Raw genomic sequence first — 17441 nt, forward strand, 5'->3', positions numbered from 1 at the left:
GGCCGAACCGAGAGCGCGTTGGAGAAATTCCAGCGATCTTAATTAATGTACGCCCGGGTGCCAAATGGTATCTTTTTTCCAGAGCGAGATTTTCGTGAGTCGCGTTAAATTAGATGTTACACATTCTTCTCGGTTGGCCATGTGTCAAATTATCTTGTTAACTGAAAATTAACGTAAAACCGACGGTAAAAGTTTGCTTTTATTGTATAATATATCGAGGTGAATCAGTAAAGAGAAGGAATTAAACCTCTTATCCTTCGTAACTTCTTAAAAGCTATGAAATGGATGTTAAATAAATTTTTAAGTTTTCTCAGTTAATAATCTCGCGAAGATCTTTCAACGACACAACAAAAGTAAATATTTTCGCGTGTTGGTACACTTTGGCGAAAAAGCCACGCGGCGAGAGCTGCTAAGCATTGTAAAGTATCGGATGTTGGCGAATACTGGATATTAAATTCCATCCATCCGTTTAGCAAACAATCGTCTCGCAAACATTCTCGAATGTCCTCGCGGACTAATTTTTCCTTCGCGACAGAAACGCCGACTCTTAAAAGCAAGGTAAGCTTAAAAATGGCAGAGGGATATCGATATCACGTTCACATAATCGACGGGGCGATATTAAGCGACGCCTTTTTTCATTTCGCGTGGCCTTAAAAATTTCAGTTTCTAAATGGTCCGCGATTCGCACAGCTGCACCCAGCTTTTTTTTAATGGACGTCACCGCCTCTCTCGCCTAAAAGGCTGCGCTTCTCTAAAATGCGGCGGCGAAGTGTTATAACTCTGACGTGTCTCTGGCACGAAGAGCAACGAAGGGAAGCGCGGGAAGCGGCGAGAGGTCGCGAAAAATACGGGGGCGGATAATGGCGGTGTAGGCGGCGATAGCAAAAAGAGGCGGAAGGACGCTGAACCGCGAAAACAAGACACTGACTCGACAAAGCGGCGCTAAGGCTCTTTCGTCCCGGCCACGTCGATTTGCCACCAATTTCTCACCGGCAGCTTTTACGTGCCCGCAGAAAACGTATTTTCTACGAAAGATATATAAAAAAGTATTATTTTTCTTGATCATTCAGTCTGTATTAACAATATATATACTCGTACATCTATCGTTAGCTTATCAATTTCGCTTCTCTTAATCAACAATACGTTCAACTTCTTATTTTATAAAATCGCAACGAGATAATTGGAGCGTCCTTAAGTGTGCTTAGTGAAAGAGGATTCTAGTGCAGGCGACACTTTGTGCGTCTTCTCGGAATTTTCTATAACAGCTCGCGTCAGCGATACCCCTTAACTTCGCGAACGCACAAAGCGTTAATTTAACAGCGAGCGATGTCGATAGGAAGCGAACAATATGCTCGTCCGACGCAGCCTTCGCCATCTTATCGGCTTCAGCGCGTGCGGCCGAAATAGACAAGACGGTGCACTCTCATCATTAGCCTCCCATTGTTCCGTAGTTCTCATCCGCGTTCGACCCATTTTATGCCTTATCAGTCAGCATCTCTATTGCGCGCTGCGCCGGGTGAAGTACGCCGCGCCGGCGAAACTGCCGAGTTCTCGTGACAAGATCGTCCGTACCGCTGATCGAAATTACCGCGAGTTTCCCGCGACCAGATCGTCAGACACCCTTTGTGCCGCCACGGTTTGAATAACCGCAGTACACCGCAATGACGTCGGCTGAATAAGCAAAATAAGCGACAACGAGTCACTCATGTCGTAAATTAATCAGAGCATTGCTCAAGCAAAACCTTTAAACCTTGAACGTGTTATATTTAATTTCAAAGTATAAATGGTGACTCGAAAGTCTGAATGATCTTTTCAATTTGCGAGAATTTATAAAGGTGAATTAAATGCTGAAAAGTTGTGATGTTGAAAAGATATGGTTCCCACCAAATTTCCGGATAAAATGAGACTCTCGCATTAAAAACGATTTTTTTTCTTAAAAGGAATATTTAATCAATTCGGAGAAATTAGGCGATTTTCTCGAATCTGTTCGTACGTGACATCGCAGGTGCGGCCTGCTCGTTGTCCCTTCAAATACCGAGCATATTTCCGACGATGTCGGTGCATTTGGCTCAACGGGTCGGCAGAAATATCGTCGGCGAACATTTCGGCCATTAGCATTTCGGACACTCATGATTTATTCATGAAGAAAGCGCCACGTGTGAACCGGCGACTACCGGAGGCCGAAGGAGGAGGCCAAACCACCGGAGGTCGGCGGCGGCGTGCGGGAAATGTGCAACAATGCATCACGATTTCGCTATGTGCGGAAGGGGCAAAGCGTGAGAGAGCCGTGTATAAACGTGTTTAGTTAAGTAGATGCGTAAAACGTGGGGGATATCTCGCGGGCCGGGCATCCCCGAGAAATGCTACGGATAAACGGCCGCTCACGTACAGGGTGGATCACAATTATGCCGCCAGAACGTTTCGCCCCCGAACACGTGAAACGTAACGGGCATAAGGGATTAGCGAGATGTAAGAGATCGCTCAGGGAATGTTTATGCATGGGCCGTGAGTGCGCGAAAGGCGCGCATTTGCATTCTTTTAGGATTCTCGAGGGAAAAGTGTTTGAAATATATTGAGCTTTATATGAAAAAAAAAAACTATAAAATATTAAATTTTGTGCATAAAAGATCTACTACTTGTGTTAATAATGTTATTTAAAAATGAATAAAGCTAAGCTGTATTGCTGTGCGAAAATAAGAAAGATAAGGTCAATAACTTCGTTTAATCGGCAACGCTTATTGGAATATTTCTGAAATTGCTACCATTAGACTGTGTTAATTACTGCTTCATAATTAATGCTTCATTATTATTCAGACAGCCTTCTAAGTGCTTATCGTTAGCTCCGAATTTTCCTTTCCTCAACTTTCCCGGATTCCCGGACTTTCACTCGATGAGATACGGGCTGACGGACTTACGGACGAGGACTTACCGGTAACCACGAGCCTGGCGTACGAGGAACTTTCCACGGTGTCACCGGTGACGTGATGCACCGTGCGGCACCGGTAGGTCGAGTGAGCATCGGCGGGTGTCACCGAGAAGATGAGCAGTTCTCCGGTGGGCAGCATGTGGTGCTTCTCGCCTGCAAACCGAAACAGCAACAATATCAGCAATATCGCTCGGGAGAACGCGGAACGTTTTGCAGCGCTCGCCTATATATAATTTCGGCAATGTATTTGAAGCGAAAAATTTCTCTTCGTAAAAATTTAAACGAAAATAGCAATCAGCAGTAAGCGGGAACGAGATAATTATATTTCACTCGATTTTATTTAAAAAAAACATCAAATTAGATAAATGAGAGAAAATTATCGCACAATTGATTTTACTATAAATTAAAGCTCTACATTTTGTATAAATTAATTAAATTGATATATTGTATTAGATTAATTCTATAGAGTATTATGTATATATAACGTTAAAGAGGCGGGTCTTTGCGCATTCAGAGGGAAAATTATTTTCAAATTCATCCCGACCTTCTTTCCCCTAAAAGCGCGACGTGAACTCCACGAAACACTCAGTGTGACGCATTTTTCATCGACTCGACTTTCTCATTCTCTCTGCCGCCATTCACGCCTGCCGTCTCCGTCGGGCTTCCATTAATATGGAAATTTCTTTAATGGAAAAGCGCACGGGCGAATCTCGCGCGCGGAAGCGACCGGCTATAAAAATTGCGTCGCGAGAAACAATAGTACCTAGCTGCAGAGAAAATGATTCGCGACTAGACTCCTCTGGTAATAAAGGGGCCGCCCCGGCCGCCTCCGCGTTTAAGCGATCCCGTGTGTGAAACGAACGATCAGCAGCAGGACCACGCTCGACGCGCTGCTGGAGCGCAAAAAAAGACAAAGTATATCGGCGCGAGTGAGAATCGATACCCGTAAAAATTCGAGCGTAACCGCTGGATGGCGAGAGCGTGCCCGCTAGCGCACTCGGTGGCTTAAAACGGTGGATGCCTTGCTAAAAAAAAAAAAAAGATTAACGCCTCTCGAGTGAATTCCGCTGACGATCGTTGTTGCACGCGCTCGTGCCTCCCATCGTATCCCCGAGGATGAAGCTTCGAAAAAAAATTATTTAAAGAGATTTTAAATAGGCACTCTGATCTCCCTCCCTCTTTCTCTCTACACTGTTAAATATAAAAGATAAAATTTAAACCAATACCATGAGTTAAATGACATTTTGTTATTTTTAACTACCACGCGTGTCGATTAGTTTGATTCCATTGGTTTAGATAAGTTAATATTGTTTTAGTTAAATTAACGATATATTGTATAGAAGCAGGGCGACTTATAAGAATAGTTAAAAATGACTCAAATTAAGTAAAATTTTATACTATCTTAACAGTGTATTAAGTGTATAATTAATAACGTTGCATTTCCTATTGAAATTATGAAGAAACTCGCTCACGCATTTACATTTATTAATAATTTTGTCGCAGACATGATAAGTTGTTGCTATTAACACAGATTGTAAGAAGCAGATTAATCTCTTATATTACTGTATTAATGAACATTTCAATAATGAATTGATGATTAACGCGCCGCGTACACAAAATAAATGCACGCGAAATGAAAATATATTATATGTCCTTCTCCCTCTTCCTCTCTCTCTTTCTCTCTCTCTTTCTCTCTCTCTTTTAATGCAGCTGTCCGTCATATTTAATAAATAAATGGCACACGTTTGCACATGGCAAAATATAAACACAGTTATAATAGCTTGTTCAAATCAATAGTCGAAAAACGCGTGTAAAAGCGCCCAACAAATACACATGTGTTTATCCTGCGTTCACAAAATATAGTTATTACGTATCATCCACATTGCAGCCGCAAAATTCACATATAAAAAAGAATATTAAAAATACAGAATAATCATTTTCTATCTTAACGAACGTTAATTAACCGCATTCCGTTCAAAGTGTTCAATTTCCGAGATAAAATTTGTATTTTAAAACGCGTTGCTCTCAGAAGAATGCTGAACAAAATTTTCACCCCAGAAAATTCTAAATACGAAAAACATGTTTGTTATCGAACTTCACAAAAGCGTCGATTATAGCACAATACAAATGCAATAACGATCGACCCCCGTAATTACACATGCGCTATATTAATCGCAATTTATATCGCGAAATTTCATTAATTGCTCGCGATAGGAAGAGAGATAGATGAGACAGAGAGGCGCGAGGGAGGGAGAGAGAGAGACATCATAATGAATTAATTTCCTGTCAGATGGTTGAACAGTCGATAGAACACATCGGAGTTGGATTCAGGTGCACCGACATTGAATACTCGACATAGAATGAACGTTAATCAAACCCCGTAGGAATTTAATGGGCTTACACCGTGGAAGGCCGATTCTCCGAAAGCTCATCGGGCGCGAAGAGTTTTTCAGTTATCTTTCTCGAAATGACGATCATACACTAACGGGCCACTTCACTTCCTCGTTCCATCGATTTCGCACATTTGATATCACGCATTATGGGGATTAATCAAAGCGGGTAACATGGAGAGTACTTCGTTATTGGAAAATTTTAATTTCCTCGATAAACAATGCACGGAATGTAGAGGTTATCGATGTACATTTTTTGCTTGTATACTTTTTTGCGATAAATCAAATTTTTATGTTACACTGTTCTTCAGTAGTTTCATTTGCGCTCGTAAATAAAGTTATTTTGGAGATATGGGTAATTTATCGTCTTCATTAAAATCCACGGAGGTTACAGTGATCAGCTTGTACATTGTATCAGCAATCTATACGAAAGCATTACATAGTTTTCACTAATATGCCAAGTTGCATTAATTATTGTTGCACCTCTAAAACTTTTTTCGTCAGAACGCTTTAGATTTCTACGTTAAATAATACCGGAAATATTTTTACGTTGAAATTTCTCGTATATAAAAAGAGAGAGAAAAGATGACTGTTTTCTCCGTCAAAAAATATGCTTCGGTGATTCGACGCAGGTTTCGCATCTGCGACCTTTATATTTGTTGGGGGAGACGTTTAGGGCGGGCATCTTTCGCAACGTGCGACGTAAATTTAGGAACCCTAGCGGACGGAAATGCGGTAAATGAGAGCCGCGTCCAATCATTCTTTTTTCCCCTGGAGCCGGAAATCCACCGCGGTCGCGATTACTCGCATTTTTTTCCGCAGTCGCACTCGGGGGAGAGACGTGTATGTATATCACGGCGGCGCGCCGGGGCGTTTTCCGCGTCCGTAAGCATGTCGGCCGCGTGCACGCGTGACTCCGTGGAAAAATGCATCGCGCGAAAAATACCCCGCGCAGTCTCTCCCTTCGCGCTCACCGCCGGGTTTTTCCCTCGTCCCTTCGCCCACCGGCGGCGCCCTATCCCTCATGTCTACGACGTTCAAACGAGTGCATTTTCCGCCGATGCGTCCGCATCCGCCTCGCGCCGGCAATGTCAATATTTCGTTGTTGGCGCCGCGAGCATCCTCGCCGCGCGTGCACGTTTATAACGGGGGAAATTGCGCGGAATTCCAGCCGTTGAAATGCGTCGGGAGAGAGAGAGAGAGAGAAAGAGGGCAGGGAGAGAGGGGGGGCTGCAGGAGGTGCGAGCAGGAATGCACGTAAGTCTGGTTACCTTAAGATCGGCTCGCGCGCGGTGCAAATGGCGGTGCATACCGTCGGCGCCCGCCGGCTGCATACGACGATGAATGCCGGCCGTATTGCCGCCGCGTGAGAGAGAGAGAAAGGGGTAAGAGAAATGGATGGGCAACCATGGTAAAGGAGAGGAGGATGGGAGAGAGGGAGGAGGGAAAGGAGCAATGAATCGATCGTAATAAAAATAACTCGAGCGCGAGAGATTCTTCGGCGTTTTGTCCGCTCATTGTGCGCGGCGCCAGAATGATTATGCGCGGCAATCATGCCATCGGCCACGAGAAATAGCTGGCATATTTAAGCGGGGTTCAAAATTCACGGTTTATAGGTATAGGGATGTTAGAATGTATTTCGAGCTTGTTAATAGTTGGATGTGGCGAATGATTAAATAATACGGATCATGTTAATGCGCCTACTTTATTTATGATAGTTTCTATTTTGATAGAATTTAATAACATAAAATTAATTTTAGTTGCGCTTAAGCTACGTTTTATCGATAAAATACTAGTTAAAATTTTATCATTTTTACATAATATATAAGAAATTAATTATTGAAACTAATTAGAGATGGCAATTGTATTTTATTCTTTGGGATTTATTATAAATTAAAAAGATATTAAATAAAATTAAATAGATTTTAATATTTTATTAATATTAAAATCTCTTTAAGAATTTTTTTATTTTATTTATAACGTGGGTATATGTGTGTGTATAAATAAAAAATGTTTTATTTATGGATGTATACATAAAAAATTATTGAAAATAAAAAGTGCTAATAGAAATAACTATGTTGTGACTGATTAAACGTAGATATAAAGTACTTGTTCGTACGGTACGCATCAGAGAAAATAATTTGGAGGCAAATAAGTAAGATAATATAATATTTGACGCAATTTTGTGGCTTAATCAACCTTTCTATTAAATAATTAGAAAGCATCGTCGACAAATAAAAACTGATAAAATTTGATATTAATTGCATTATGTTTCTCTCATATTGTTCCATGGCGTTAATGATATTTATGCAATACCGCATAATTTCACGAAATACTAAATCCATTAAATATTAGGGGAGACCGGGGCCTAACCGTCAGTTTTTTTTCGGTGCCAATTTTTAACAAGAAAATAAATAATTTTAGTTAAATGTGGTATACCACTGTAAAGAGTGAACCTTTAGCTACAAAATTTATATAGGAAATTTTTATCTACGTCGCTTTGTTTAACCGGTATAGAGCAAAAACGACAACGGTGGAAAAATTGAAATCTCAAAAATGCCGGGGTTTAACCGTCACCCCCCCGGGGTTTATCCGTCACACTGCATTTTCAATACATATACATACATCTAATCCTGAAAAATGATAGAATACATTTTAATAATTGTTTTTTAAGAAAAAAATATAAAAATTTATTTTAAAAAAATTGTTTTACCTATTCCATAAAACATTTTAGGCACGTGAATACAGATCCTGACAAGCGCACGCATGTGTTGTGTGCCCTACGCTCGCACGCAATGCACTGTTTCCCATATGCTCTGTTTATTGTCAACTTCTTTGAGCACACGCAGCACGTATTATCCAAGTCTTCGTCAGAATCCAACCGCTGCTGCTTCCTTGATTTCGATTTACGCCCACTGCTCGTCGAAGGCTGCGGTTCTGTTTGTGTGGCATTTTTTTATTTTATCTTTTCTCACCGCAAGAACTGCCTTCTTGAGTTGCTCCTTGTCGACGGGAATCGACGGCGTCCTCGCGCCGATTCCTTAACGCGCCGACGACGACACGTCGTCGGAATCGCTCCGTGAGCGCGAGCGATCTCGAAAACAACGGTCCGCCATCTTTTCGGTCGGCCAAAACACCCGTTTTGCGACGATACGTGCGTACCATTTCCCTCCTATACAAACTGACGCACGTGCAAGGGAAGACAGAATCACGCTCGAGGGAAACCTAACCTGAAATCGCCGTGAGCCGAAGTCGTGCGCCCGGCGCGCCACAGTGACGAGACTGACGGATAAACCCCGGGTGCTTACTGACGGATAAGCCCCAAGCACAAGTTTCAGGTTTGATCGCCCACGAAATATTAGACATCAACGATAATGAAAAAACTACACTGGATTCGTGTTCAGCATGCATTACTCTTTATAATCACGTACTTTGAGATTTGGAGAGCAAATATTATTGCAGATATTACAAAATTTCCACGCGCAGAAAATTTCACTTTTACCTTCCGAAAACACGTTTGCCCTCGTAAAAATCATAACACGGCAGATAACCTGCCGAAACTCCGTTGGTCACATGGGTACCATAAGCAGCGTTTACAATGTTAATAGCGAGTTCGCACAATATACAGGTTCCGAGATATTTGATTTGACGGTTCAACCCCGGCGACGGTTAGGCCCCGGTCTCCCCTATGTGTCACACAATTTTACTATTAATTCATATAGTCCACAATCAAAATTCATGTACTTCACAATACTAATTAAATTAACATTAAAGAAATTTACTGGTACTTAAAGATGAAAGGAGAAGAGAGCTGTGACCAACTGAAATCCCTGATATTCCTCAGAGAAGCTTTAATACAGCTACAAGATTCACGCGGGATCACAATTTCGCGCTAATAAATGTAATAAATCGTGTTTAGGAGTTTACGAATCACGACAAATCGCCGCGAATTCTTAATGAAACGGCGGCAGCGGCAGCCAGGCGTCGTCTATTTGGTTGATGGAGCTGCGACCTATCCGGTATCGCGAGAGCGAGTTGCGTGAATACTTTTTGAATAATGTGATCGAATGGACACCGGGTGAATGCGAAATCAAAGTATCTAGATGTACCGAAATAGAAAGCAAAAGCACTGCTGTCGATCTAATCGCCATAACGAGAACACGAAATCTCTTTCGTCAACGAATCCGCGAAAGGGAGATAACGGTACCACGTGTAATGAAGATAAACGGTATATACCAATGTGAAGAGAATGCACGAATGCACGTTACAAGCGAGATGATTTGTGTTATGAAATCCACGAATTACAGATATAAATGTAAAATTTTCTACATGTCGAATAAATTAGTAGTTTATACCAGTCTATGGTCAGCCACAGTATTTCTACTAGTATCTTTTATTTTCAATAATATTTTATGTATACGTGAATAAATGAGATATTCTTTGTGCACACATTACAAATAAAATATATAAAGTCAGTAAATACAGTATACATGTTCTTAAAACTATTGGCGATATCAATAAAAAATTATTATTCTTTATCAAAAATTCATATATGTGAATCAAACTCTTTTCGCAGCGATTTCGATGGTTTAAAATTTGAGTATCGATGATTTCTCTTCATCGAGATATTAATTTATTCGACACATTTATATAATGCAATGAGTTCATTTGACACCAGTTTAAAAACGTAGTATAAAAAAAAATTGCAGTCAAGAAAATCGACTTCGAGAGAAACCACGTAAATGAAATGAATTGCTAACTGCGATACAATTATTTAAAGATGTATAGGTCGTACAGTCCTTGCTAAAAGTTAAACTTTCAATAAAAGAAGACTTTGCATGTATGTCAAACAACTCAAAATTTTTTATATGTTAGAAGAGATTACCGTTAACAGTTTGAGTATGTTTTTTTGTTATTTAAATAATTAGTATTGTTTAAACAATTAAAAAAATTGTTGTGTTGCAAAAAATTTTGAAACTTAAAATACAATATCAATGATGTATGTTTTACACATAAAAAAAGTTTAAGAAATATCTTAATGGATTATTTATATTTTATTTATATTTACACAAAAAATGTCGATTCTCTATAAGGGATAATGTTAATTTTATCAACTTTAAACTTAAATAACTCTTAAATAACTTCAAAATTTTACAGAGTATTTTTAATTTAATTTAGAAACAATTTACAGCACTTTCTGAATATATTTGAAATACCTCCAATACATCCTTAATTACAATAACTTTTAAACCAGTAAGAGAATTGTGCTGGAATTTTACACAGATACTTAGACGTAATAATAGAACAATCTATGAAAGTTTTAGATTTTTGGTAATGCTTTGAGATGTCACCCATACATCCTTTATAATTCTAAGAATTATATAAAAAATGTTATTTAAATATAAATACGTAATTTTATATATTAATATTTTATATTAATTACGTATTAATATTATATAATTAATTTTACATATTAATTTTTCAACGTTCGAGAGAATTAAATAATGGTCGAAATCTGAAATGCATTATCCGTAATCGGATGTGGCATTAAACATATTCTGCCTTCGAATCTATACATATGTAGTGACGTAATGCGTTTATTCGATATATTGTATCTCTCATACCGGCGCGGGTAACCCTGTCGGGCGTTAATCAGCTTAAATGCAAGTTTAATCAACAAGTGTATCAGAACTTATGCCCATTTGCGTCGCTCTAATATCCGATGGGATAATGTCGGTTAATGGTTACTGCATCTTCTGCTTTATATATAACATAACGCCACTGGATTTTGTAATAAATAATAAATCGCATTATAAACTTTCAGATTTTATCATCAAAACTTTCTCCCATGCATACATTACTACGTTTCATTTTAACCTGAGAATTTTTATTCCCTAATTGTTATTAATTCTTTTTATTTTATTACAACCGTTCTAAAAATATTAGTTAAAAAACGAGAAGACTAATGCGAAAAAGAGACGTAAGAAGAGACGGGGGTTACAATTTCCTTCGTAATGGCGGCCTCGGCCTGAGCGTGGATGATTTATGTATACGCCGATTATTACCGAAATATATCTCGCGCGCTGGATTTATTCCGGCCGCGAGTGGATTCTCTCTGGAGTGTCGTGTACGAAACACGAATCCGCGGATTTTTAAGGAAAGTTCGTTCCGCTCCCACGTGCGTCGTTCGTCACTCGTGGGAACTGTGGGTAAATCGACCTCGAACCCGAGAATTGCCTTATTTCAGCAATCTTTGTCAATGCGCGTCTTCGTATTCACCGCGTTATATGTATAAGATTGAATATAAAATAGTAAGCCAGAAACATTGGGCAGTCATCGATTACGTATTTACGTTTGTACTACGTACAGTTTTTCAATAAGAAAACGCAAGTTTTCGCGGAAACGAGTCTCACAGAGACTTAAGCGAGCATTAAGAGCGCATGAATGGTGATTGAAGAAAATTACGTTGCATCATTTATTTGTGCGGACGTCGAGATATATTTCGTCGTGCTTCCTTACGCGGGGCAAGCACAATTACTTTCTTTCATGACTTCACGGAATGCCGCGAGGTAAGTGCGCCACTTTGCCTCCTTGTCCGCGACTTATTGCGACTTCGCTTAAGTTCGCCGGGACAAAGTACGCAAACTTTCGTTTTACGGGGTTTAAAACAGGGACGTTGTCAAATTGCGTTTCGCCGGGCTAATTTTTCAAGCGTACGCGGCGGAGCGATGAAGTTCGAAATGGCGCGGCGCGGCAGTGATAACTTTCCGAAAATTGTTACGATTAACAGGGCAAAGAGATGTCCCGTCGAATGATAATATCATATGTCGGAATGCTTTAAAGGATAATGCGAATAATTTCGAGGTGGATCGGAAACACACGCAAATCAAATTATTCACGTTGTATCGCGCGCTTGAGCACAAATTGCATTATAAACTTATAAACTAGATTTAATAAACTATACGCGGAATTTGTAGCTTGTTCCGTTTAAATATCCAGCGTTGAAAAGAGGGTAAAAGTTGACTTTAGAATTCACGAGTTTAGTCTCGCGCGCTTTTACTTGATGAAAAATCCAAGATGATTACTTTTGCTTTACTTGAAAGGGGATTTCAGGACGCGGCGAAAGAATAGTGAGCGAAAGCGCGGCTGTTATCACTATAATACGTATTCAGCTATCTTTTGCAAGCTTATCCCCGTGCGGAAAGAAGCATCGTCGTCCCTACTAGCTTATATATGAAAAATTTAGGCTCTTATCGATAGTACTCGTGTCGAATGCTCTCCCATGTAATAATATCGTGTATTATCCTATTAGGAGAGGATAATGTCTCGAATAAAGCAGAATAATTATCTGATTCATCTCGTTATAGATATACATATACATGGCTCATTTTGATCATTTAAAAAATGCACATTTTGAGACAAACAGAAAATAATTATAGAAAAAACCTTATTTTAGAAATTTTTGTAGAAATTGATTGCAGGCAAACAACGGTTATTTTGTTTTAAATAGTATTTAAATAAATAAATACGTTCTTTCTCTGCTTAGAAGAAATATATTCGAATAACTGTATATAACTACAAACAATATTTCTATGTAGCAAAAATATTTGAGTTTTTATTAGAAATATAGCAGAGAATAATCGCTCAAAAAACACGAAATTAAGTACGATAAACGAAGAGAGATATAAATAAGAGTAAAGAAGTGAACGAAAGCTGCTTAAGATAGCGGTTGTATAGGAAAAGAAAGTGCACCGTAATGCAAAGCGGAAGGTACTTTCCGTGAACGCGGAGACGAATACTTTTGGCAAATTTTCACCTCCACTAAACATCCTCTGGTGCTTCATAATTTAAACTTAAAATTATAACAAAAGCATATAAACGGAGTAAAAATAATTAAATAATTAAATAAATTTATGTTTTGCTACAATTCCTATATAGTGACTTAATATTACATTACTATTATTTGCTATATTATTTGTTAAAAAAATCATTTTGCTATTGTCACAACAAAATAGTGTAGTATAATTAAATGTAAAGGTAATGCAATATTGTTTATTAAATATGTATTTTTTTTTTAATTTTGTAAAACAATATCTAATGGATGTGTATTCATTAAACGGAGCAAGCCATGGGAAAATAAAAATATTGCGCTCGAGGTAAAAAGAGGTAAAAAGAGAAAAGATAATAATGGTGTCATAACATGGACGCTGCGCTACAACGCGGTTCGGTGTTTCCGTCGACGAGAGTCAACGTCAGCATCATAAAAGAATTTACATTATACTTGAACCTCCCGGCCCCCGATAATTACAAAAATTACATGTTATAAAATCTACTACAGAATTACTTAATCGTTGAATGTAAAACGACGGCGTCGACCTAAGATGCGATTCAACGCAAATGAGATTTATCATCCGCAAAGTAAAAAATCGGGATTACCGCGGCATTTTTCCGTTTTCATTAAATACACATTACGATACCTGGTATCATAACAATGGCGCGTGATTACTCAACGTCCTATAACAAACGTAGATAATTCCGCGATGACTCGCGTTGCAATATTCATGCCAATAATTATTACGACGAAATATGTAAAGGTGGAGTTTGAGCCCCGCGCGGTCTGGCCTTTCTCGCATACTACTACTGAATGCGCATTTGCGAAGTGGTCGCAGACAAATGAGCGAGACGTTGGGGCGGCTGCTGCTGCGGCGAGGATAGTTCGACGTTTCCATAGACAAGCAGCCCGAGCTAATTTGCATTGCGGTGGAACGTTTCGTGTTGGAGTTGGCTGCATCCGGGTAGTCATCCACCGGCACTTCATGTCGACTCCCTGAAACGTCGATACACCCGGTACGCGTTGCTCGCGGCGTACGCGAAACTAATAACCGGGCAGAGTGTTTCAAGAGAATGATCTGCTGCTCAGTTACGCGCTTCCTCAGTGCGCTATGTAACGAACAAACAGCGCGAGTGCGTATATCAAAAAGATATTTCGGCCTACATATATACCCGCCGTACATCTCTTTGGCTCGGGAATTAAACTTTCTGCTACAGATAAAAGGATATCTATATCGTACATCTCTCGCGTTTGAAAAGTTTGGAAGTTTCCAAGTCGGAGGGTCAAAACTCCTGGTCACGATAACGGGAAGTTCAACATAGTCCCGAATTCATTTATCAATTCTCCTCCGTAATCTAGATGGTCACGTTAAGATCGTCACGTTAAGATGATTTCAGCATACTCGAAATTATTGATCGCGAAGCTTCATTCCGCAGAGTTATTTTTTGAAAAGCCGATAATCTTGGTGGAAATTGAAAATAGACAAATTCGCCGATTTAATCGCAGAATCCGTCGCAAAAATTTCTCGCGTTTACCCCGGGGCTAGCCTGCATTGGTACAGAGTGTCTCGCGGAGGGACGGCGAGCTCCTTATTCCCTTACGGGAGAGTAAATCTAACGCGAGTGCAGACGCGAGCTCGCGCGCGAGACTGTTTCCGAAGACGATTAAACTTCATAAGCGGGCCGTTCCTTACGTCTCTGTCGGGCAGGCGACAAATCCTCGGATTAAATCAAACGCGATTCGCGTCTCGCGCAGTCCAGAGAGAGAGGAAAATCCAATCTGGAAAGCGGGAAAGGCGAGATTCTAAAGCGGAGGTACCAAGGCCTCTAATGGAAAACGAATCACTCGGAAAACTTTCGGTATACGCGCGCGGGGCCGTCGAACAGGTCGGGCGTGCCTGCGCGAGGAAGTTCGCCGTTTATTCGCCGAGCTATAATTTATTGCGGGGGCAGTCGGTGAATTCGAGGCAAATTTTTCGACGAGGGCGGGGGAGAAGAGGGCAACGAGAGATTTTCGCGTTTATGCCACACACGTGGCAACCTGAAAAGCCGCGTAGTAGCGATCGAAATACGACTACAATGCGTCACGTTTCGTCGTCGTCATCGTCGTCGTCGTCCTCCCTTCCCCGAGTGAGTCGACACGAGATCTCGCGCGATGGATGGCGGGGGAACACAATGCCTCCATTATGACGCGAGGAAAACGAATTTGGAAAAGTTTCTATGATGCATCAGGTGCTTGACTTCTCGGTGGCTTCGGGAACGAAATTGCACAAGCGGTTGGATTTGCTCCGCGAAAATTCGTCCGTTTTGCGCGATAAACTCATAAGAGCTTTATTTGAGAGAAAAATGTTTATAACTCGATGCAAAAATTATGATCGTAAAATTGATGACTTTTAGACTTAGACAGCTAAAATTGACTTTTCTATTATGGCTCCAGCTGCTTTATAAAGCAAACATATAGGTTTATTTTTAAATCTAATCCTTTCATTAATTTTTCTACATAAATAGAAAGACAGATTTATCTTCAATGAAATATTTCCAGTTATTGAAGATTCCCACATTCCACAGTAATGCCAATTTATTTACATCCATGCTGTCGCATGTCAAACCGCCTTCGCCATTTCAAAACACGATAATTCAATCAGCCTAAGGCGTGTTTTCGGATTAAAAGTTTATGAGCGAACGAACTACAGGGTTTTAGTTCAAGGAATAACGCGGTGTGCAGCTGACGCAAAACGAGAGATGCTAGCTATAAGATGAGTGATATAAAAAAACCATCCTTGGAAAAAATGCGAGTGCGTGCAGTTTTATCTCCGCTATTCTCTATACACATTACGTGCCTATCTGCGTTACTGGTGTTTCGTAATATCACGATTTATCCGGGAACGACGAGAATATTCCTGATGTGTGTATATGTACGCGGATTCTCAAATCGCTCCCCCAGATTCTAATTAATTCGAATAATGACTGAACTGACGCGAGGCACTTTCACGTGCGTTTTATCTGTCGTTCGACACACGTGACTCGTGTGAATAAAAGAAAAAGTTTGCCCTGTCATATTTGTTAATTTCTATCTAGCACACCGCTTTACTCAAGATTGATAATTATTATACAAAAATAAAATATTTCTAATCGTTCCGAAGAAAAAAAGAATAAAAAATGACATTAAATTCTTTGTAAAAGTTATCAGAAAAGATATCTTGAAATAAAAAACAAGATGCACGAAGGCAGAAAACATTTCTAGGAACCCTGAATGTAGATAACGTTACGAGATGATCAATGAGATAAAAGAAATCAGAAAGTAACGCGGAAAGACATCGGGTTTCATCTCTTCAATTTTTCACCGAGAGCATGACAATCGTCGTCATCCGGGAAATGTGTGTAGTCCGGACTCACGCGTGATATTTCGCTCTCGTGTAAGTCAGGCGACCAGCTTGTAATTACACTTACCGCTTTCCGCGGACGGGTAAATGTTGAAGGCCGAATCCTTCAGCCAGGATGTGACCGCGACGTATTCCTTGACGAAGGCCGGTATCTCGCACCTGAGCACCCCTGTGTTACCCGCCAGGACGTAGGCGTCCCGCACTTGTACCTCGTACTTCTGGCGTACCACTGAAAGAAGAAAAGTTACAGCCGCTTGAGCGTGGAAATAAATGCCGGGTGGAGAAGGGAAAGGAGAGCGAGGGACGCGGATCGCCCATATCGTTCTCAGCGACAAAGACTCCCGGGACAATGAAAAAATATAGAGGAGAAAGAGAGAGAGAGAGAGAGAGAGAGGAAGGGGATGAAAAGGAACGGGAGGGAAAAGGTTATATCGTCGTGAAACAGGATGTCGTATTCGCGAGAATAATACCGCCGGAAAAATGGAAAAGAACGGTCCCGGAGAAAGAGAGCCTCCTCCCTTCGACGCGCACCAACATTGCGACGTTTCATTTCATTCGGGATTCATCGTTTCAATCCTGACAATTTTGGGCGATACCGGGCAGATTCTCGGTCTGCAGGATTCCACGACGAAATTTGCTCTTCATCGTGACGGATCTCATCGCGTCGCACGATCGCGATGCACGTTAATCTCCCCCGTAGAGGCGAAGACGAAGATGAGGAAGCAGAGGCTCGGATATGACGGTTTAAGGAGCGATGGTAGGAGTGGTATATGTTGCGCGACGATATATCGGAGCTGTTCTATAAGCAATGTCGGATTCGAGTGATGAATATTCCTCTTCCGGCGAGCTTCCGGGATCGGAAGACGACCGTTCCCGCTGTCCACATGATTAATAATACCGCCCCTGTTTCGC

At 40.5% G+C, this 17441-nt stretch overlaps 1 protein-coding gene across 3 annotated transcripts in view; it reads right to left on the reverse strand.

The window, feature by feature from the left end:
• LOC139774849 (cell adhesion molecule Dscam2) overlaps nucleotides 1-17441 on the reverse strand; it is a 166484-nt gene that overhangs the window by 63447 nt on the left and 85596 nt on the right. For all 3 annotated transcript variants that reach the window (XM_071710345.1, XM_071710343.1, XM_071710344.1), the window contains exons 4-5: nucleotides 16597-16758; nucleotides 2930-3079 (exon numbers count right to left, since the gene is read on the reverse strand). In XM_071710345.1, the coding sequence (XP_071566446.1) occupies nucleotides 2930-3079; nucleotides 16597-16758 (312 nt within the window). The remainder of the gene's footprint in view (nucleotides 1-2929; nucleotides 3080-16596; nucleotides 16759-17441) is intronic.

Source organism: Temnothorax nylanderi, unplaced genomic scaffold (genome assembly GCF_030848795.1).
Source record: "Temnothorax nylanderi isolate EJ_2023f unplaced genomic scaffold, tnyl_v1.0 TNYL_tig0088_pilon, whole genome shotgun sequence".
Classification (NCBI taxonomy): domain Eukaryota; kingdom Metazoa; phylum Arthropoda; class Insecta; order Hymenoptera; family Formicidae; genus Temnothorax; species Temnothorax nylanderi.